Genomic DNA, 22,437 nt, shown 5'->3' on the forward strand with positions numbered 1-22,437 from the left:
TTGCCTCCCTCCAAGAAGGAAATGCATCCCCTGCGATAAATAAGTTTTTATCTACGCACTGCAATATTGCAGGGAATTCTAAGGACCTCTCATGGCAACTAGGAGGCGAAAAACAATCATTAACCCCTCCTCCACCTCCCTCGAAGCCATCCAGCAGCAATTTAACCCGCAAGCATACCGCAGCACAACAGAGATAAAACAATTTCTGGCAGCCTTTACGCTATCTCCGGATCCTGCCATTTAGGATATTCACCTATTTTGAGGCTTAGGGCATGCTGCAGAGCCTGGCCGCAGACCCTTCCGTATCTGCTGCGGGGAACTTGTTTCTACGGGTCACTTTCAGGGTATTTTTTCCCATCTGCTCTCTGTATCCAGTCAGGCAGAAGCAGGGGCGCCGCTGAAGTTAGGATGCTCTAAGGAGCCGCTAAACTTCCACCGCACGCTCCGGTGCAGCACCGCCGCCCCCTCCCCAGGAAGAAGCCGGCCCTGCTCGCCCCGGCAGTGACCGGGGCCTCTTCTCCTCTCCTCTTTCCTCCCCTCCCTCGGCTGCCCTGCCCGGCTCCGGGGAGGCGGCCGTGGCGGCGCTCGCCCACTGCGGCGCGCCGGGAAGGGGAGCGCGGCCGGGCTGGCAGCGGCCCCTCCGCCCGGTGCCCCGGACCCGCCGGCGCCGCCGCTCGCCAGGGCACGGCACGGCACGGCACGGCACGGCCCCGCACCGCCCGGCGAGCAGCGAACTTGGGAGCAATCGCCGCATGACCCCCGGCCCGGGAGGGGCCGGGCAGGCTCTGGGCGGGCGGGGCGATGCCGGCCAGGCCTCACCGGCCCGGTCAGGGCGCGGGGGGGTCGGGCCCGTCCCCGGGCAGCCGTCGGGCGGGGGCCGGGCAGGTACGCGCCAGGGCCGCGGGCTCCGCGCCGCGGCGGGGTCGGCGTTGGCGGCGGGCTGCCCCCGCCCGCGGCGGGGCCTCGCTGCCGGGGGAGGCGCCGGGGGCGGCCGGGCGCGGGGCGGGAGCGGAGGGGGGGCTGCCCGGCCCGGGGCCGCTCGGCGGCACGGCGCGGCCGGCAGAGGGCGCCGCCGGCGGGCTGGCCTCGGCCGGCACCCCGGGCCCGCCGCGGCCCCTCCGCCGGCACCGGCCCCGGCCCGGCCCCGCCGCGCCCCCGGCCCCCCGCCGGCCCCGCGGCGAGCGCGGGGGGGCCGCTGTCCTCCCTGCGCTAACGAAAATGCTCCTCTTTGTCTGCCCGCCTCCGGCGGGTCCGAACTCCGAACAGCGGGTGAGCCCGGGGCTGCCCAGAAATAACCCGGCGGGCCACCGGTAACTTTACACCGCCCGCCGAGCGCCCTCCGCCCGGGCGCCGCAGCCCGGGCTCGATTCCTTCCTCAGATAAGTTTCACCGGCCTCGCCATGGGGAGCAAAGTACCGTGTCCCCGTGCCGCCCCCCCCGCTCCCCTCCGCGCCCGGGATCGCCGCCGCCACGGACCGGGCGGCCCCGGGCGGGATGGCGCGGCCGCCGGGGGATGTCCCTCCGCTTTATGTAACGCTGCCCGGGCAGCGCCGAGCCGGGAGGGGTGACGGGGAAGGGTAAATACGTCGCGAGGGGATTTAAATTTACCTCGACAGATCTCTGAATTTTTCTTTCTAAACAGACACCCTGGACTACATATCGATCTAACACACACAGCCGTATACACATACACACACACACACACACACATATATATATATATATATATATATATATATATATATATATATAATTATTGTGATTTTTTAACCCGAAAGAAACTAAGTTGGGGTACTTGGGCTTCTCGCCGCAGCCCGGGCAGGGCTGAAGGAGAAGCGAGAGGAGCTGACAGCAGGCTCCAGCAGCCCAGTCCCCAGCCGCCGCTGCCCGCGGAGTCCCCGCGCCTCGCAGGAGAGGAGCCACGGCGGAGGGAACTCCTGGGAAACCGGCGAACCGGGTAGCCGGTCCTGGGAATGCGAACTGCGGCGAGGGGCAGACAGGCAGCAGGCACACGCACGCACACACACACAGACACGGAGGCGCAGGGCAAGCTCCGTCCACCTCATTGTTCTGCTCGGCACCGGCACGGACTTCACCCACCGCCCCCCGCCGGGGACCGAGCGCCCGGGACCGCGGGGCCAGGGACGGGCAGAGCCGGGGGGCGACCCGCGCCTCGCCCCGCTCCCGCCGGGCGCCGGCAGGGCGGGGGTGCCCCGCCGCCTCCCCGCAACACCGCCCGGGGGGACGGCGAGCCGCGGGCGGGCGGCCGGGGACCCCTCGCTCCCCCTCCCTCCCCCGCTGCGGCCGGGCCAGGGGTGCCGGCGGGGCGGGCCGGGCCGGGGCTTACCTTCGTACATGGGGGCCATCGGTGCAAGGACGCCTGTTATTCATGGCAACGCCGCCACGAACGACGCGAGATCGCAGCCCCCCAAACTCAACACACATCTGCCATCTTGAGCGGGTGTCTCTCGGCGGAGGCGAAGCTGCCGCCTGCCTTCTGCATCGCTGCCCACCTCAGCGCGGGGGGAGCCGGGCACATCCAGCCCCGCTGCCGGCCCTCCGACGCGGCCGGGGCGGGCGGGCGAGCGGGCGGGGGGCGGCGGCGCCGGGCCGGGCCGGGCCGGGCCGGGGCCGGGGCGAGGCGCGGGGCCGGGCAGGGGCGGCGGGCGGCGGGGCCCCCCCGGCTCGGGACGGCGGCGCTGGGGAGGGAGGGAGGGAGAGAGGGAGGGAGGGAGGGAAGGAGAGAGGGAGGGAGGAAAGGAGAGGGAGGGAGGGAAGGAGGGGGGCTGGCGCGGTGCCCCCGCTCTCAGCGCGGCATGGCTGCGTGTGCCGGGGCGCCTGCAAAAGTTGCACTGGGGGTGAGAGAAAGGGAGAGAGAGACGGAGGGAGAGAGAGGAAGACGGAGACCGAGACGGAGAGGAGGAAAAAAAAGGAGGAAAAAAAAAAAAAAAGCAGCGAAGGGAGTTTGCAAATAATCAAGCGCCGATGGCACCGATCGCGGCTTCCCAGAAGGAGCGGGAGCGAGCGAGAGAAACCCTCTGCTGAGATTATGTGGGATCTTGTTTAACAACACATTTCAATCAGGAGAAAAAAGGAACAGTCAACAGAAGTTGGTGAAACACTTCTGTCTTCCCCCCTCCTCTTTATAGAAAAGAGAGGAAAGAAAAAAATAAAAAGGCTGCTGATTGAAGCTTTGCAACTCGCTGGCTGTGGGGATCATATAATTTGTGCTCATGTTTTACAATAGCATGGAAAATTCCTACCTCTCCCCCTCTCCCCAAATAAATCTTCTATTCCCTCAAGGCATTTCACAATCTGATTCACTGACAAAAGTTCCAATTTATCTTTTTTTTTTTTTTTTTTCCGTTTAGCTTACTTGCAGTGTAAATATTTAGCGGATGCATTTAAAATAAACATACGTTGTTGCTTTTACGAGTCAGGTTGTGTTTTTGTTTTGTTTTGTTTTGTTTTAAAAAGGAACCACATCAAAGAAGTGTTTACTAACTGAGATTGACAACCTATTCTCCCCCTCCCTCTCTTCCTCCCCCCCCACCCCCCCCGACCCCCCCGGTTTTTTTAATTTTAAACCATCCATCTCTCCGGTTGTAGGAGCACCAACCCGACGAGCATCATTTTTGTCGGTGCATAGAGGAAAGCTGTAGGTGCAGCCACAGGAACCCCCTTTGCTGAGAGGAGCTTTACAAAGGAAGGACAGTCACCAGGTACCCATTACGCAGGCAAAGGAAGCTGAGACTCATGCAAAGCCTCTGGCAAAGGTGGAAACAAAACCTCGGGCTGTGATCCTGCATTAAAAGCCGTCTGGATCTGCCTGCCTGGAGCTCCTTACAGATGAGCAGTCTGGGACTGGACCGGTGAAGACGTAACTCCCTTTGTGCCTGCTGTTACTGCTGAACCCCCAAAACGCTGCCTCTCGCTGTGCTGGTGCCACCCACACCTCTCCCAACGCAGCACTTGGTCGCAGCAGGGCTCAGCACCCGGCTACTCCCACTGATGTCTCGAGGACGAGGCAAGAGGTAACTTTAACTTGGGGATTTCAGTGTGAGCCAAGCGCTCCAGCCAGCCTGGCCCTTGTCTCGGGGTGCTGCGGGTACCTGTCCTGGCAGATAAAAGCAGGCCAGGGAACAACGCATGCTGCCCAGCCGATGGAGCAGGACGGCCATGGCTGTGATGTGATCCCCAGACTCCTGTGGGCCATCTTGTTTGCAAGGTTTCTTCAGTGTCTTGCATGATTTTTCTCCCTCCCCTGAAAAATGCTTGAAACTACAGGAGAGCCGTCACACGCCCCATTAGCATTCTGTTTGCAACGTGAAGCTGAGGATACATTTTAAATGTGTCGGGGATTGCCACGCAGGGCTGGTGGAGGTGATGGAGGGCTCAAAAGTGGGCTGGGATGGCACTGGAGGAGTATGTACAGCAGAGGGAGCAAAACCTGCTCCCGTCTCATTCTTACTTCATTTTAAGAGTGATCCCGAGATGAACCGTCACTAAATCTTGGTAAGAAAAGGACCTGCCTCAAGCTGAACCACTGGGCAAGTCCAGACCAGAGGTGGAGGGCAAGCGTGCAGATGACAGCAGGCACAGTATTTGAGCTTGTTTCTTGTCCCTCTTTTATTTAGCTATGGCAATCCTCAGGGTTCAGCTCTAGGTGTGAGTTGGAAGCCTCATATTTTACGAAAAACATGTTTCTGGTGATTGTAATTCGACACTGCTCTCTTCTTTATGATGGAGAACCTTATCTCCTTTCCAAGGCTACTGATGCTTCTGATCCCAGCCTGCCTCCCTGCAGGGGGAGACACAAGAGGAGATGTGGAAAAGTGTTGGAGAAGTGTTGGAGTAGAGCAGAGGACAAAGCTAAAGGAGCGGGCTGCTACAGAAACCAGCTTCCCATCGCATTCTGCTGCAGCGTGGCTCCAGGTCAGTCACATCACCCTCACTCTCCTCAGCTGCAGAATGGGGGCAGATGTACCAGTCTCTGCAGTGTGAGACTGCACTGGTAGGTTCTTCTCCCTTTCTTTCACCCTGGGCTATCCTATAGCCTGTGGGGTCTGTGTTAACTCCACATCCATCAAAGCTGGCACGATACAGGAACTTAAAACATAAACCAAACTCCCTCCTTGCCAGAAGAAAAGGAGGGATGGGTCATAGAGATGTCTACAGAACTCACCATGTGTGGCCTGGGCATGGAAGTAGTGCCCCTGGCCCTGTGGCTGGAGGCTGGAGCACGAAGGGGGACCAGGAACATCCAAAGCTGCGTGACATACTTAGGCAAATGTTAAACCTGTTGGCTTCAAAGCACAGGTTACATCTTATGTGTCTGCTGGTCTTAAGGAAAAGGTACTGAACTTGATGGACAGCTTGGCTGGTCCAGGACAACAATTCCCAAATGCCTCTCAGGTTCAGTATCACCAAGGACATTATAGACTTTCATCCACTTACAATTGGTCTCAGGATAGGAACATTAATGGGCATGTTTTCACCAACAAGGACTATTCTGATCTTACATGTTTGTAAATGTTGTTGCCAAATGAGGCCACATTTGGTAAATAAAAACCAGCCCCAGCAGGCCCTGACCTCTGCCCCAGACTGGCTGTGAAACAGGGTGCATAGACAATGCTGGTGTTTTGTGGGCATGTGGAGGGAGCAGGAATTTGCCCAACCGGGCACAGTCTTCCTCTCCAGCTCACACAGGGGCCTCCCCTTGAGTGTCTGTTTCAGAGAGGACTTGGAGAACATGATTGGAGCTGCTTTCCCACTGCAGTGAACAGATGGGGATGCACTCTGGAGATGGCCCAGCTCTGAGCCTACAACCTTCTTTCCATTCTCCCCAAAACTGATAATCCATGCACAGATGTTACACCCTTTGTTACCTGGGTCCCTGAGCCAAGGCCAGAGCTGTGGTGTGAGGATACCTGTGGTGTGAACATACCTGTCAGGAGCCAGTGCAGCTGCAACAGCCCTGGGGCAAGGCTGTTCTGCTGGAGAGATCATGGTCCACTCTCTTCCTGCCTGACACTGCAGGGGGTGTCACTGAAATTTTGAATCCTGAGAGACTTTCCCGCCTCAACTTCTCTTTGTCCCCTTCACTTTGTGGGAGGATGGCAAACCAGCACTGGAGAAGCACCTTTTGATGCCTCGTCTGCAGGTTTTTTTCCTTTCTGCATTTGCATATTTGGGTCTCCCATAAACACAGCCCTGGTCTGGGTGCAGGTACATGGCATGCTCAGCTATGTCATGCAGAATTGTGTGCCACCAAGGCAGCAGCAAGCCCAGCTATGTCCAACGTGGCTGCTGGGTGGTGGCAGGCACTCAGCCAGAGAAAAGAGGGGTGGCCTTCTTACAGCACTAGGCTGCCCCTCAAATGAGCTCCATTTCTGCTCCCCATATGCAAATCTTGGTGGTCTTGGCACATAACTCCTCCAGAAAGGCATTTGGTGTTTCCCTGGTGTGTCTCAGGGGCCTGCTGGTAACAACCTGAGCCTATGCTTAATTGCAGTGGGAGCAGCAGGAGTTAATGTTTCTTGCTGGAGCTGATGGGAGTTTGGCTTATTTTTCTTTTCCCTTAGAAATTATTACAGATTTTGAAAGTCAAGTTTCAGAAGAAAGGCAGATGAGTTTTAAAACACAGTTTTTGATTATCGTTCCCATTTTAGGGGGGTGTGTGAGTGGACACAAGATGCCCTTTGGTCTCTTAGAGCCAGAAATGTTACAGTGGTGTCACCTCCTCTTCTTTGGTGCCTCTGCTAAACCGTGGCTTGTGCCAAGAGCATGCCAGGGGTGCCTGCTGCTGAGATGCAATTTGTTCCACTTTTCCCCAAAGCTGGGGGGGCTGTGGATCCCAGCTCTCTTGGTTCAGTGTCCATCCACTGCATTTATTTCTTTGGAGAGATTGAGCCTAAAACTGTACTAATAAAAGACTGTATGATACATTAAAAACAACAACAACAACAACATAACAAAACAAAAAATCCCCCCCAAAAAGCAGAAGAGAAAGGCTGTAAGCACACAGGGTGAGCATGTCCCCTTCAGTGACAATCTTTCATACCTGTTTGCCTTCACAGTGGAGCTAGAATGCAGCAAGTTGTTAACAAGGATCAGGCCCCAAATCTTTCACATTAAGCAAAGCAAAATATTTTTTTTTAAACACCAGGGGAAGGTTTCCCAGTGAAATACACACAGTTGTTTTCTTTTTAAATGTAAATCAGTGAGGGAATGGACAGTTTAATTAAAAGCAAAATTATTAGGTAAGTGCTGTGGGAATCTACATTATTTGCTGGGTACACTCACATATTTTTACTGGTGAGTCAATTGCAATTTTTAATTTCTTTCCACCTAGTAAGACTAGCTGAGAGAGTAGCCACTCTTTGTGGAGTGATGTGGAATATTTGGGGAAGGATTTTTCCATGGATAGCTGGAATGTCTGTTCTGTGTGCAAGTTGTGGATTCCCAGGCAGCCTGCTATGATATGTCCATTACATCTCTGCTAATCACAGAATATTCCGAGTTGGAAGGGACCCACAAGGATCATCATTAGCAAACACTTGCAGTAGGCTGCCTCTTGGCATCACCTGGAGAAAATCCTGTCCCTCGTGACAGGGATTTTGGGTTGCTGCTGGTGACTGAGGCCTTCAGTGTCACCTATCCCTCCACATACAAGCCTTTTTGCAGGCAAGTGTTTTGTGGATGCCCCCCTGCTCCTTCCCTCGAGCCCATGCATCCCTCTTCCAGGCAGCAAATGATCCAGATGGACTTCCAAGCTCATCAGAAACCAGCCAGTGTACTGTGCTGGGACTGTGACTGCTTATTTTGTAAGGTTCTGAGGGAAGACCCTTATCTTTGAACACATATGGAAAATATGCTGCATACTTGAGTGGGGTTGGGGACTGATGGCTCTGTCACAGCTGAAGTTCAAAATAAGACCACAAAAACCTACAGCACAGTTATCCCATGCACCAGCAAGTGAGGCTTTATAAGAACTCAGATATTTTTGCTCAGTCTGAACATCAGTGGTTTGTAAATGCCCCTTTTGGGGGGTAACAAATGGATCTACAGCACAGGCATACAGAGGGATGAGACTTAATTCCCACTATGAAACCAGATGATGCTGATAAAGCCTCAGTGGCTTCAGCAGATGTAGGCTGACAGAGGCAGGAGAAAAGGACAGATGCTGTGAAAGGCTGTAGGTACCGCGGATGGAGGAAAGGTGCGATGCAAGCGCACAGCCTGATCGGTGCCCTGGGGAAGGCAGAGATCTGGGTCACCTCACCCCAGCCTGACACCACATCTGATCACATCCCTGAGCTCCCCATCAGGAGCCTCGCTGAAATAAATGCCCTAAAAATGGTGTGGCCTCTCTGTTTGAGGGGTTAAACACGATTTCCCATCGTTGAGCTTTTGCAGTTGGCTCAGGTATTGTTGCAGGATCTTGGATCTCTTTCTTCTTAAATTAATAAAAGAAACTTTGAAATATATTTTAAAGAAAAGTGCTTATCAGATAATGAAATTCTAGCTGTGGTTGTCTTTCAAACAACCAGGGCCTGATTTAATTGGAAGTAATTATAGTCTTTTCTGAAGTATAATTTTTAGGGTATTTTTTCCCCTGACATTTGCAGTGTGGAAATTAAAAATAAAACGATGTCAGAATCACGAGATTTCAATCTGTCTTCAAACAATAATGTGGGCTAGTGTCAGAGGTTTGTCCTTGGCTGGAAGGAAGAAAAACTCAGTGAAGAAAATCCTTCTGGTGAAAATTGCCAGTAGCACCTACTGGTGCATTTGCTGTGCTGAGGAATTCCTAAGAGACTCCTGCTTCCCAGAGCTCACTGGAAACCCTCCTGCCTCTGCTGCAATGGGAAAGGGCACATCAGTACCTTGCTCCTGAGAGCGCCACATTTGATGCAGGCTTTGTTAATTACTCCACTGGTAAAGCTGCATTAAAAGGTACACTTAGAGCAAGGAAAAAAATTCCCATTCTACACAACAAAAAATTAAATGTAGTCCTCATATCCTGCTGAAAACAAAGTTATTTCCATACTTCTTTTTCCCCCAATGTATTTTTTTCAAATTTTTAAACAGGGAATTTTAAAATTTATCTCTTTCTAAATTTTACCCTGTTTTCACTTAGCAATTCTGCATTCTCCTTTGGTGAAACCACCAGTGTGTGCCCTAAAATTTGACTCACACTCTCTGTCTAACTGAAAGTGCCATTTCCAAGGGAGGGACAGTCTCTGCCAGCATCAATTCAACCTTTTTAGTGGCCAGTGGCATCAGCAGGGCCCTGTGGGCAGAGCCTGATCTCCTACCAGCCTGTGTGGCTTTACTGGTGCTGGTGATGCTGTGATGCCCTCAGACACATATGCAGCTCTGAATATGGCCACTCAGTGGACAGTTTAGCTCAGCTTCCTAAATTACATTCTCCAGACTTCAAATCATTCCTGCAGGGATGTGGATGCACACATAAGGAATCATCTTGCACTCTGAATTCTCTGCTTCTGGATCTGAAATTTTAACTCTAATGCCCATTTTCAATTCATTTCTGAACACCAGTTAAAGGGAAAGGAAGGGACTATTTCAGATTAAAAGGATAACACGCATAGAAAGAAAAAGTTGCATACAAGTCTGTGATTCACTGTAAAAAGTGCTGTAGGGGATTGTATGAAGGATGCCCAGTTCTGCAAAGTGTGTTGACTTTTTCATGAGGCATTAGGTGAGGTTCCCTATCATTACAGACTCTATGGAGTTATTAGCAGGATGATTTACAAGCCAAATTCCTACTGGGCAATGCCTTCCTGGCCCACTCATGTACCCCACCCTCACTGCTCAGCTTTATTTATTCCTTTTCACTCTTCACCTTAAAAATCCCATTGTGTGGCCTTTCCAGTGAAGAGCAGCTATGTTTCATCTCAGACATGCCTTCAGCAACAAGGGAAGGGTTTTCCCTCTACTCTTCATCCTCTTAAACAGCCTTTTCAAACAGAGGCATTTTATTATATAGGAAAAAAATATACAGACTGAGGTAAAATTTTGGTCAGGCCTTATAAAACAAATGCAGTGACTTTAAGGTAATAAAACTTTCTGTGGCACTTTGCCAGAGCTGATCTTCTATGCTTTACTTCAGGGATAAGTACGGATGTGCTGACAGGAACCTCGTGGCTTCCAACCTGTGGGCTGTGTAGACCCTCAGGGGATTTTCTGGAAAGCAACTGCTTTTCCAAAGTTAAACATTTTTATCCCCCTTCCCAAAATGGCAATCAGACCAGCAGTGTTTCAAAGACAAGCACACGTGTTTACTTCCACGTCTTTCGTGCTGTCAACAGAAAATATTTGAAATTGCAGGCGAAGTCTCCAAGAAAGCAGAGATGGAGATTTTCTTTACTTTAAATTTCCAAGTACCTTCCAGCAGTCCTTCTCCTGTCTTTGCACCACTCCCTTGCTCAGCTGGAGCCTGGAGATCCGAGCCCATGACTTGACCACGGGTCTGTCTGGGGACTGTGTTTGGATACTGTGGGCCAAGGAGTACATTTGGTACATGCAGTGCTGGCCACAACACAGCCCTGGGGGGAGCCTTCTGGCCAGGGTGGAAAACTCTTCTAGTATTTACATTTATGTGGCTATGCAGTGGATATTATCCCTTTTTCCAGCCCAGACCTCTGTGAGAGCCAAACCTGGCCATGATGTCCATCCTGTTAATGATGCTAAGCTGTTGGTGAAAGTTTGACACAAAAACATTGTGCCTTTCTGATTAGTCACAACCTGTGACTATGACAGCTTTAAAAACTGTTATCATGAGGTCTTGTCTTGCCACCCTGCTGCCCACCCTGTTCCACTCAGAAAGTGAGGATTAAATATTTACTGCTTCTCAAAATAACACTCAGCCACACTCACCCTTACTGCTGCAGAGCAGCTCCTCTAATTGAAAAAAGAACATAAGTAAATTGTTTGTCAAGGCAGTTTATTAGGAAGAGATTGCTGTGTCAGGAGCTCCCTCACTGAGAGAGATGCTGTGTTGTCTCTCTTAATATTTAATGTCATTTTAATAATATTTCCCAGTTAGGGGTGCAGGCTGATGCTATAGACTAAAGCCTGCCAAAGTGGGGAGGAATAAAAGCTTGAGGTCAGCTGCATTCCATTGACTTTTCCACCTGGAGGTTGTGCAAAGAGCAATGCTGCACTTTTTCCAAGGGACTCAGCCACTCCCTGGTACTTCTCTCAGCAGCTTTATCTCAGATTTGTGGATTTTGCCTTTCGCTCACTCAGAATGACACTTTAAAAGGTGAGGACCACATCCTGAGGAGGTAGAGACGAGAAACCCACCTTTTTTTTCCTTTGACAAACCCATTTCTCTTTGCAATGCTGCTCCACTTGGGCCCACTAATCAGACAGTACCATAAACTACTGAATTTCTCCCAAGCTCACGCTTGCATCTGCAGCTACAGCACTCTTGACTCTCGGTGGCGAGTCCTGTTTTGGAAACCTCTGGATTAAAGTCAGAAGTGTTTTATCCCAAGGAGTGGGGATCTTCAGCTTAAGTATCAAAGGCCCCTGCTTGATGTTGCTTGAGTGCTGCCCTCCAGCCCTCACGGACCCTCCTTGACTGCAAAGCTGCTGCACTGGTGGTGCCTCAGTCCCCATGCCATCCCTCCAGATGTGTCCTGGCAGCAATGCCCAGCTCAGGCTCTTCCTTGTTGTGAAAGACTCCTGGCTGAAGGACTGTGGAGTCAGAACCTTTTGAAGCTGCTGCATAATAATCTGTATTTTCTTCCCAAACTCACTGGGCAGTTTAATAATTACATGAACTTTGTAATCAGCCAAACCGGCATAGGCATCTACCTGACGTACACGTAGCCCTTGAGAGTAATTTTACATAAAGGGCAGGTACTTTTGTGCTTAGTGCACAGGCCTTGTGCACAAACAGCTATAGAAGGAGGGCCCAATTATAAATAAACTGTCCTTAGTTGTCACTTTGCTGTCTCTGACTTCCCACGCATTCAAATGGTGAGACTGATTCATTTAATCTTACTCTAAAGCAGCAAGCCACAGAGTCAGTTTCCTGACAGTTGCTTTAAAATGTGTATCTGAGCTCTCTTAAATTGTCTTCCCTTGTATTATATTTAGACATTGTGATTAGAGTATCTGTCATGATATGCTTTTCCTTTAAGGCAGAAGCTCAAGCCGCTTTCTGAAAGCAAAGAGAGATGCTCCTGGGAGCCAAAGGGGCACGAGCACTGGGGTTCAGCTTTTGGGAGCAGAGATCTTCAGCACCACTTGTGCTGCTGGCTCCCCTGCACAGCCAGCCTCATGAAAACCTGAGTTTTCAAATATGTGCAGCATTGCTTACCATAATGAGACTGCTGGGAAGGGTGGAGGCAGCAAAATACTTAGAGGCTGTTTCCAAGGGTTTTAGAAATATCAGCTGAGGAATTCTTACAATCTTCCCTTCTTCTCTCCTTTCCTCTTCTCCCCCCCAAATCTTGTCAAAGGCCTGTATGCAAAATCTGGACACTCCTGTCATATGAACATGGCTTTTATATGTTTGTGTCATTGCAAAGCAGATTATAATGACTACACTTCATGCATTTTACCCTAATTAAGTCAGTGGAGGTTTCAGCACAGATACAAACTTGACATGCAGCTCTGCCCTTGACAATTGACTACCAAAGAGAATACCTGAAAGCTTTTGTTTTGCTTAATATGCTATTTAATATTTTGTAATGCTTGGGTAAATGCAGTCAGTGAATGTAGAGTCTTCTACATTTCTATAGTACTGTGGAGGAAGTTATTAGAATTACACTGCAGGAAGCTTCCTTGTTCCATGACTTGATTTGCCAGAGCACTTGTCAGATACTGAACTGCAGGTTCCAGTCCTGCTGACCACTGTCTATGATGAGAAGACCCCCAGACTCCAGCAGACTCTCAGACATTGCTCTGATGGCAGGAGCTCTCCAGCAAGCTGGCAAATGTGACCATGGCCTGGCAGACAGGACAAAGTCAAAGACCCGCTGGACTCTAAGGTACGAGGGGGGGACGGGCAGGGCTCTGTGTAGAGGGGGAATGGTAGAGAGCAGATGCCATGCCCCTGTTGTGTTTTGTTAACTTGAAATAAATAGAGCTATGGAATTTAACACACTGATCTGAAAGGTGAGTTTCTCCCATGTGCTGTGTGTAGGATGCCTGTCTTCCTCTAGCTGATCCACCCTCATAGAAACTTGTGCTTTAGGTTTAGTGTGTAGAAAACTTTAGGTCCTAGGTCCACATTCAAGTGTTTGTCCAAATGTGATTGGATTACCATTCCTTTAAGCCTGATTTTATTCCTTTTCCTCAGATAGAGCTCTTGTGCTAGAATTTTTCCACCATCCCTCTGTCTCTGGAGAGAATCTTGGAGACTTGAAGGTGACTTTTCTGAAAAATGGTCTCAATATAATTCCAAAAATACTTTATAATTTGGAGCCTGCTCCTCAACCTCCAGTAGAGATCAAAGAGATCCCAGAAAAAATATTAAGCACCATGCATTCCTCTGAGCTGAGCCTTTGGCTGTAATGAATCAATCAACTACCCTTTTATCAGTCAGATATAAATGGACTTAGGCCATTTTGGAGCCAAAGGCTACTATACAAGACTGCTGGTTTAGGCTTTGTTTTCATTAAAAAGTTTGACTCCAAAGGAAGATCTGTTTCCAAACAGTGTTTTTTACATCTTCCTGTTATTTTCACCTTCAAGCTTGCTCAGCCAGTTGGATATAAAAAGCTTGTTCTTGCTAACTAGTGGCAAGATCATGTGTTGATGGTTTGTATGGGATGCTAATTACTATCTGTCATTGGTATTTATGGGGGTCCAATCACCATAGTGCCCGGTGCCAGGTACAATATCGAGATAAGCAGACAAGTTACTGAACCTGGACTCTGCTCTTCCCACCCTAGTGCTTGGCCCCTTCGACTTGGAGACTTTGTCCTCTTGCTCATGCTCAGGTGCAGGGCACCTGAGAGAAAGTGAGGTTTGTGCTTTGCTGTGAGCCCAGCCAGGCTGTACTGTACCCATGGCTCCATCTTGGATCATATCCTGCGTCCATCCCTCATGGTGGCGTGTGACCCAAGGCAGCAGCGCTGTGACCGCTGGCGCTGCGGGCAGACCCCACAGAGCCTGCGCTCCTGCTGCTGCTGAGCTCTTTTCCATGGAACGTTTTCCCAAATCCAGCAAACTGCGTCATCTGGGAGAGCTGAAATCAATTGAGGTGCTGCTTCCCAGCCTGTGCAGGGTCACAGAAGGTGTCTCAGTCAGTCAGCATGGAAAGCTTTGATCTCTTTGGAGAAAGAAACTGCCATGAAGCAGAGGGCTGCTGGAGCCTGGCTGGCATTAATGGAAGGATTTCTTCTGGCTACTGGTGCTAAAAACACAGTGTGCTTCTCAGACAAACTCGACCCTTTGACCAACTTGACCAAAGCTGTGGCCAGAGAGTCAGTCTCAGCCTGATTCTGAGAAAAACACACTCCTGGAACTCCATTTCTACCACTACAGAGAAATTAATATGAACTCACAAGAAAGTAGAGATGAGATGAAAAAATGCATGTCACTGTAGCAGCTAGTTCTTAAGTGAGACAGGCATAAATGTATTTAATGTGGATACAGAAGGGGACATATTTTGTTTCTATTATTACTTGATTGCGGGGGGCTAAAGGGAAATTTTCTCACAACCTCAAGAAAGAAGTGTTCAAAACTAGTTTTGAAAATGTGAAAATTAAAACAAAAAATTAGAGAGGAAATTGTGATGGAGGATCTGTGTAAAATTTTCCCCCCTTCTTTTTTATCAGCTCTGATGGTTCTAGTAGATGTCCGAGGGGAAAGCTTGATGATTTAGAGATGAAGAAGAAAGGAATCACATCCTTGGTAAGCCCTGCCTATGGGACAGCAACCCCGGGACATGCTGAAAATGTTTAAATAAGGAATGTGCCATGAACCAGCACTTATCTCCTGCTTACCCTCACAGCTATTTCCTTACCCTCAAATTTTCAGAAATGAAAAGCTGTAAGGATCAGTAATTACGCTGAGACTTTTCCTTTGTGTATCACTGCTCACTCAAGAATTTCAGCCCATTACACAAATAGCAGTGACGTGCTTGTCAGGGGCCCTTTGAAGCACAAAGTGCCATTGCTGCCAGCTTGTTTTCCTCGGTGGAAGGGCAGCGGCAGAGGGAGGTGAAGGGATGGAGGCTGCAATGCTTGGGATGCCCTCCCCTTCCTCGCCCTGCCAAGCCTCTCCTGCCCCTCCTGCTTTGCCCCCATGGGGGTTTCTGGCCTCACGACCCACCTGAGGCCAGGCTCTTTTGGGATGATGGAGCATTTCCAGATGCTTTAGTGCACTTGGCAAACAGGGAACGGGCACCCAGCGCCCAGGGCCAACGAGGCAGCGATCCCACCCCTTGGTTGCTGAGAGCTGCTCCGTGACGCCAGAAGGGTCACAGGGAGCAAGCAGGGCTGGAGTCAGGTTACACTGACTCCCAAGGACCAGGCAGCGGCTTCCCGGGGAAAATGCATGCCCACGTAAATAAAGGGGGAAATAATTATACGTGAGTAATTAACTGAGCAGAAGTAAAAATGGGAGTCTGAAAGACTGAAAGAAATAGAAGCGAATAGCTTTTTGTAGATGCAGAGGGTTGCGTTTTATATCTAAAGAAATAGAGGAAGAAATTTAAATGCATATTTAGAAAAAGACAGATCCAATGGGAAATGTGAAAAAAACCCCACTTTTATAAGGAAGCCTCTGAAGAGACAAAGCTATAAATACACAATTCCAAATATCAACCATTTCTTCTTCAACAGTAAAAAAGCCCAAATAATGCATTCTATAGAGAGTTAAAGCAAACTTCTGGAAAAGCACCTAGCAGCAATGCTGGGAATTGCCTACCCTATGATTTTTGCTCCTGTCACTGGGCAGTACAGGTGAAGTGCTATTTACTCCAAGAAACATTGCATTCCTTTCTTCTCACCACTATCTTGCTTATAGCTGGGTGTATTTATAGAAAGTTGCTCAAAGACCTGAGATGCACCACCACCAGTTCCCAGACCTCCACTCAGAAGTCAGTGGAAGGATAAAGACTCCTGTCCAGGGAAATACCCTTTCCCAAGGAATCACAGAATGCTTTGTGTTGGAAGGCGCCTGTAAATGCCATCTGCTTCAACTCCCCTTCCACAGACAGGGACATTTTCATCTAGACCAGGTTGCTCAGAGATCTGTCCAACCTAACTTTGAATATTTCCAGGAATGGGCCCTCCACCAACTCTCTAGGCAACCTGTGCCAGTGTTTCACCACCTTAATTGCAAAAAATTTCTTCTGTTAATCAAGTCTGAATCTACACCCTCATCATTTTAAACTCTTGTTTTTTGTCCTGTTGCTATTGTCCTTACTAAATTCAGTCTCCATCATTCTCATAAGCCCCCTTCAGGTACTGGAAGGCCACTCTTCCAGGAGCCCTCTCTTATCCAGCTGAACAACCCCAACTCTCTCAGCCTTTCCTTATGGAAGAGGTGCTCCAGCCCTCTAATCATCTTCAGATTAAGAAGAAAATGGCATATCAGGAAGGCAGGATTTCACTTAGAGATCTCCAGACTGAAAACCCAGTCTTTAACTTTCTCTGATAGACAAAACAGGAAACAAATCTAAATTTGCTCTCTTTGCTCAACCACCACAAGGTACCTTGTGTACTTTGCTCTCATGTTTCTGGCTGAAAGAAAATTCAGTGACCAATTTATCAATAAAATAAAGTCACTGCTATCAAAATCATTCTGGATCCAAAAAGAGCCAAATAAATTTGATTGTACTTGTAGAAATGTATTTTGGGAAATGATAAAGAGCCTAGGCTAGCTGCTGCTCACTTAGCTTTTATGTAGGCAACACTTGCATGGATTGCAATTGGGGATGGCTCAAATAGGGCTGGGTGGGGTGATTGCACAGAGCTGGTGATGGAGGGGCTGGTGCTTAGAGACCAAAAGACATTCTCAGCCTGGGGTAATTCAGAATCCCCAGAGCCAATGCAGCCAGGTACTTGCTGCCTTTTTTTCCAGCCTGGTTAAGAGATAACTTGAGTGAGACTATAGGGAAAAGATTCATGCAATGTGATTTGGAGGGAAAAAAAAAAAAAGTTCCTTTATGATTCCTCTTTGATTTTGTGGCTCTTAAAGCATGTGGAGTGGTGGGACTGGAAATGTGAAAGCACAGCACACAGACAGATTTTATTAGCGTGACAAACTAGAAAGACTGGTGTGTTTTGGCACTCCATCACTGTTACTGGCCTTTGGTGAGACAGTGTCTTTGGCCAATGCTATTTCCAGGGAGGATTTCTCTGCCTTTATGTATACCCTGCCTGTTGGGCATATGAGAGCTGTGCTATTTAACCCTCCTTCCCCTTGTTTATGTTCCTCATTCCCACACGATCCATAGGCAATGTTGTATAGTGTTACTCCCCTCCCCCAAACTTTCTGTTTCAATTGGTGTCAGCACAAAGGAATAGATTATTACTGACACTGATCTCAATTTAATCCTTCCAATAATCTGATTTTTCCAAGCCTATTTATATCCTTGAAATGACAGTAGGGTTCAAAGTGATACAAATACCTGAGCCTGAGTGCAGGTACCATCCACAGCATTCTGGTCCAGTTTTGACCCTTGAGAATAAAGTGTAACCGCAAATATTATTTGATAAATCCCTTCCCAAGTGTTTGTAGTGCTAGACTGGTCCTTGATTCCTCTTTTTGACTAGCTTTTTCACACTACAGGTTTATTCTCCTGAACACTAGTATCAAGCTGAAGTCCCAAAATAAGTTTTAAAGCTCATATAAATGTAGAATTTCTTTTCCCTTTGTGGATTTTAATAACTTTCTGGTGTCTGGAAATGATCTAGAAGTAAAGCTTTCATAGCAGTGTAAGAAGTATAAGCCCTTTCTAGTTTGTTATTTCATCCAGCAACCTGAGAACTTTTTTTATTTTCCTGGGCTTTAAGGTGATCAGCCAATGTTTTCTCCCATCCCCAATCTCCTTAAGAAGCTTATTAATGCTTTACATTGAAAATAAAGACAAGCCAATCTGAAAACAAAGCCATCCTTAGTGCTGCATGTTGTAAATGTGCTTGCTGGACTATTTCCACTATTAGTAACCAATTCATTTTAATATTGCTCCTGCTTCTTGCTAGATCTGCAGAACCTCAGTTCACACGTAGCCAAGGAGTAGTTCAACCAGCAGTCAGCAGGTTTTTGTTCTTTTTTCCCCACTCTTATAATTCAGTGCAGTGACTTGTTTATATAACCAAATCCTTTTGTTTCTCCAAAAGGGACTTGGCTATTTCACTTGAGCGACAACACCCGTGGTAGGTGATGGTCTAGTTTTTCCAAAGCAAAGGCCCCAGTTTTCAGCAGAATTTACATTCCAGTAATAAATATTTAAAGGAATTATAATGGAACTGAAGCAAAGAATGTCCCTCTGCAGTGTACACACACACACACACACACACACACACACACATATGAACACAGACATGCACACTCACACTCACACTCACACTCACACTCACACTCACACTCACTTAGTCTGGGGTCACTCTGGTGCAGATGGTGCCTCTGTTCAAACCTTGAGATATTTTGCTTTTTCCATTAGGGAACTGGGCCACCTTGGACTTTTAATACCCCATAAAAACCTTACAAAATATTATTCTTTACTGTCTATGTAGCAGATCACTCAAACATTTATGTCAAAGGCATTTTCTGCAACAAAATCCCTTTCTTCCCCTAAAAAAGTGCAAGAAAGAGTACAATCCATGCTGATTTCTTGGTGTCTTTTCTCAGGTATGAGATTTAGGATTTTCAGTCATCTCTGGTTTATTCTATGACAGACTAAAATAAATTACACCAGAATGGCAGTTTTGGAACATTCCAGGGCTACAAAACTACCATTTGGCTTCAAATGTGTAGACTATTATAAAGCAAATGAGACTCTGATGTACTTTTCCATTTACAAATCTTGGATTTTCTCCGATGGGCATAACACTAGATGATGTCTTAATTAATGATGGTGAAGATCATATATGTGACATAAACAAAAGAGCTGCTTTTTAACAATAATATAAAAAGAGAAGAATAAAATATTCCAATTTTTTTGACAAAGAATGAACTGATTCCAATTCCAAAAAGCAGAATAATGAAAACTGAAAGTCAAAAGAAGGAAGAATGCAATGTATTGGAGTTACCTGCAAATGTCTCCTTTTGCCAACCAGAAAGTATATATTCTGTATAGTTTGCTGATTCCTTGTCTCTTTATGTGCATTAATTATGCCCTACCAGCAATATTTGTAAAATGACACAGGGATCACCTACTTTGTCCACATTTACTGTATATATATATATATATATATATATAATTATCTATGGAAAAAATAGGCATTGAGTTAGGCATTACATAACTGTAAGTGCACAGAAGGGCAGCTGTGCCATGAGGAGGCTGCTACCTGAAGAGGAGTTGCCTGTGCAGAGCTGACCCTCTGACACAGCACGTTGAGCTGGACTCTGATATGTCCTCTTCAAACTGGCAGACAAAAATGCAGTGGCCAGTGCTCTTTTTTTTCTCACCCCTGTGTGATCCACATCTGCAGGAATCTTGAGATGGGAGCAGCACACTGATGGGTGCTTATCAAGGGATGACCATGATTATCTCTGACTTTAAAAGCCTGAAACATGTAGGATGTGTAGGACCTGCAGAAGGACCTGCGTCTCACAAAAGTCTGACAAAAAAGTAAACTAAAGAAATGAAGAAATGGGTGTTGGGGGTAAGGGGAATTGGTCGTGGAGAGAAGCTCTAAGGGGAAGTAGAGGGTTACATGGGGTTTTTTCCATTTATTCCTGTGTCCAGGGCTAAGCAGGAAAACAGTACTTCTCCATTTCCACCCTATCTCTGTTTTTTCACCTTTGGAATCTGGTTATTCTTAGCTCACAAGGTTTAATTTGCTGATCTGACACGAACATATCCATCTTTCATGTTGATCCTGGCTTAGTCTCAGCAGAAACACAAGAGTGGAAAATAACCCTTCTGACAGCTAGAGACAGTGACACTGAACCAGCTCAGGAGAAATGGAAGGTGGTCACGGCTATGTGGAAGATCTCTGTCTGCTCTCGGCAGTCCACGGTTTAAAAGCAGAAGAGTGGGTGTTTGTGGATGTGGGAGCATGGGCTTGCAGACACCAGTGGAGAAGTAGAGAGAGATGCTTTCGTACTCATCAGCCCTCACTGCTGCATTCAGCTCTCTGCAGGCATCACTGCAGGAGGCAGCCCTGGCAGAAGCTTCCTTCATCGGGAGAGACCTTTGGGATGGATCCGCTGGCCAGGAGAGGGAACGAGAGACCTCCTGCAGGAAAGGGGAGACCGTCTAGCTCAGGAGAAGCTCCTGGGAGGGAGGCAGGCGTGGGTAGAGGCAGGAAGGCCTCCCACTCCTATGGCTCGCCTTCCCGTGCCAGCCCTGCTCCATCTGCTGGCAAGAGCACTGCGGAGCTCTGCCCGCCGGGATCCAGCCCCTTCTGTCCTCCCCAGCCCAGATTCCCTCCGTGTCTTCATTTCATCTGCCACAAGTGCCGAGGGAGAGAAGAGCAGACACAGGAGGGAGGACGTTTTTGGATCCCTGCTTTCCCATGAATTTGCCTCTGTTTTAGCCTCTAATATGTCATCAAAGTTACAAATAAGGACTGTGCATGCCGTGATCTGCTGGCTGGGAAGTTGATTGCCCTGCTCACCTGTGGTCAGTCAAAGCCAATGGAAATACCCTGCAGGTCCCCTGAGGCTGCACATTGGGATGCTGATGGGAATGGAGTGAGAGGGCAGCCCCAGCTGCTGCCTCAGCCAAGTGCCCAGGAAACCAGAGTGCAGCTGTGAAAGGTGTTCAGGGGAAACAGGAGTCCTTGGGCACTTTGCTTTGATGCTCAGCATTTTGGAACGACATTATTTTGGCTCTTCCTCCATTTTTCCCTTGCCTACTAGGTGTTTAAGAGAACAGGCTGAGGGAAGCTCTGATTTTTTCAAAACGTGAAAGCAACGTGGAAAACTTTTGCTACAGATGAACCTGCATGGTGTTGTGAATTTGACTTACTCTTCTCTGTACATGGAGATGCAGGGTGTTCACAGCTCCCCTATGAAAGGGTTTTCAGCTCTGCCATCATGGGCATTAAACGCTTTTTCCTCTTGTCCTGCCTTCTGCTTTTGGGAAATCATCTGCACCTGGAATTTGCATCTGCTTTCCATATGGGAAAAGAAGCATGTTCATCCTGCTGTGTCCCTTACATATGGCAAGTCTGTCAGCTCTGGGTTACAGGCAGTCAGGTGAATGGGGTGGGCTGAGCTTCCCCACATCATCCGGCTCCTCAGGGAGGGAAGAAGGGCAGCCAGTGTCAGACCAGTGTTTATAGAAAGTTTAGTCTCCAGTGGATTTCCCTATTCTAGTGAAACAATAGGAGGGTCTTGTGCTGTATTATCCATGCTTCCTCTTTATTCTGATATTATCTGTGAATTCTTTCAAATAATAGATGACTGAGTCCATTATTGTTTAGGGAAGTAGGAAGATTTAAACATTAGATGGACCTTAGCAGTTTCAATAGACTTATTCATGGTGTTTGTAGTTATGCAGGTCAGAAACTAGCAAAATACCTGTTGAAATAAGTAATAACCCTGTGCATTCACAAAAGCAGTTCTCCTACACCTCATTTTTATTAAGAGAGACTGCCTCAGTCAAATAGTGCTAGAGAGTTCAAAACAAAAAAGGAAAGCAAACATAACTCCACTCTTAATGCCACAAGATTTTGGGAAGCAATCCATTCCAGCTCTTCCATGTATCTATCTGCTTTGATACAGGCATTCTGATATAAATTGCATGATGGTAATTAATCAATTGAACTTGAAGTCAAAAAAGCATGCTTTTTTTTTTTCTTCTTTTCTAAACCTGCATTAAAATAGATTATTCAGAACTCTTGGAATGAAAAGTGCTAGGTCAAAACTCACATTTTTCTAGCAAGTCTATGAAAACTTACTATAAAAAGTCACATACTTTAGAATCTCAATTATCCTGGAAGGCTTATCTGGGTTACGGCTTAAGCATGCTATTCATGTGCTGCCAATTTGTTCTAGAAGTACAAGATGAGCTGTAGTGCCTTGCAAAGCAGCTAAACCCTTCCCTGGGCCAGATGGAATCCAGAAACCATTCAGTGGATTGATTTGGGTGCAGAAGCCCTGCAGCTTCCCTTCAGTCCCATGCAGAGCTGGGCTGTGCCTCAGAGCTGGAAGCCATGGAGCAGTGTGTGTCCTCTGCAGTTCCGGCAGGACTCAGTATCTGCCTCTACATCATGTGCTCCTCATCTGGGAAGTCTTCTTCATTTAGAAACCTTGCCCTGCAACTGCAGA

The 22,437-nt window shown here is 48.2% G+C and overlaps 1 protein-coding gene and 1 long non-coding RNA gene across 4 annotated transcripts in view; one reads left to right on the forward strand and one right to left on the reverse strand.

The window, feature by feature from the left end:
• HIPK2 (homeodomain interacting protein kinase 2) overlaps nucleotides 1–2,634 on the reverse strand; it is a 125,965-nt gene extending 123,331 nt beyond the window's left edge. For 2 of the 3 annotated variants that reach the window (XM_056482548.1, XM_056482547.1), the window contains exon 1: nucleotides 2,348–2,634. In XM_056482548.1, coding sequence (XP_056338523.1) covers nucleotides 2,348–2,366 — 19 coding nt within the window. In that variant the 5' untranslated portion in view covers nucleotides 2,367–2,634. Of the gene's footprint in view, nucleotides 1–253; nucleotides 320–2,347 lie in introns of those variants that run through there. The other variant, XM_056482549.1, reaches the window with a different exon arrangement.
• Nucleotides 2,635–3,608: 974 nt separating this feature from the next.
• LOC130264056 (uncharacterized) lies at nucleotides 3,609–14,884 on the forward strand. Its single transcript, XR_008842417.1, has 4 exons — nucleotides 3,609–4,034; nucleotides 4,770–4,935; nucleotides 12,847–13,028; nucleotides 14,823–14,884. It is a non-coding gene; the product is annotated as an uncharacterized LOC130264056 (long non-coding RNA).
• The last annotated feature ends 7,553 nt before the right edge of the window (nucleotides 14,885–22,437 follow it).

This window comes from Oenanthe melanoleuca, chromosome 1A, assembly GCF_029582105.1.
Source record: "Oenanthe melanoleuca isolate GR-GAL-2019-014 chromosome 1A, OMel1.0, whole genome shotgun sequence".
Taxonomy (NCBI): domain Eukaryota; kingdom Metazoa; phylum Chordata; class Aves; order Passeriformes; family Muscicapidae; genus Oenanthe; species Oenanthe melanoleuca.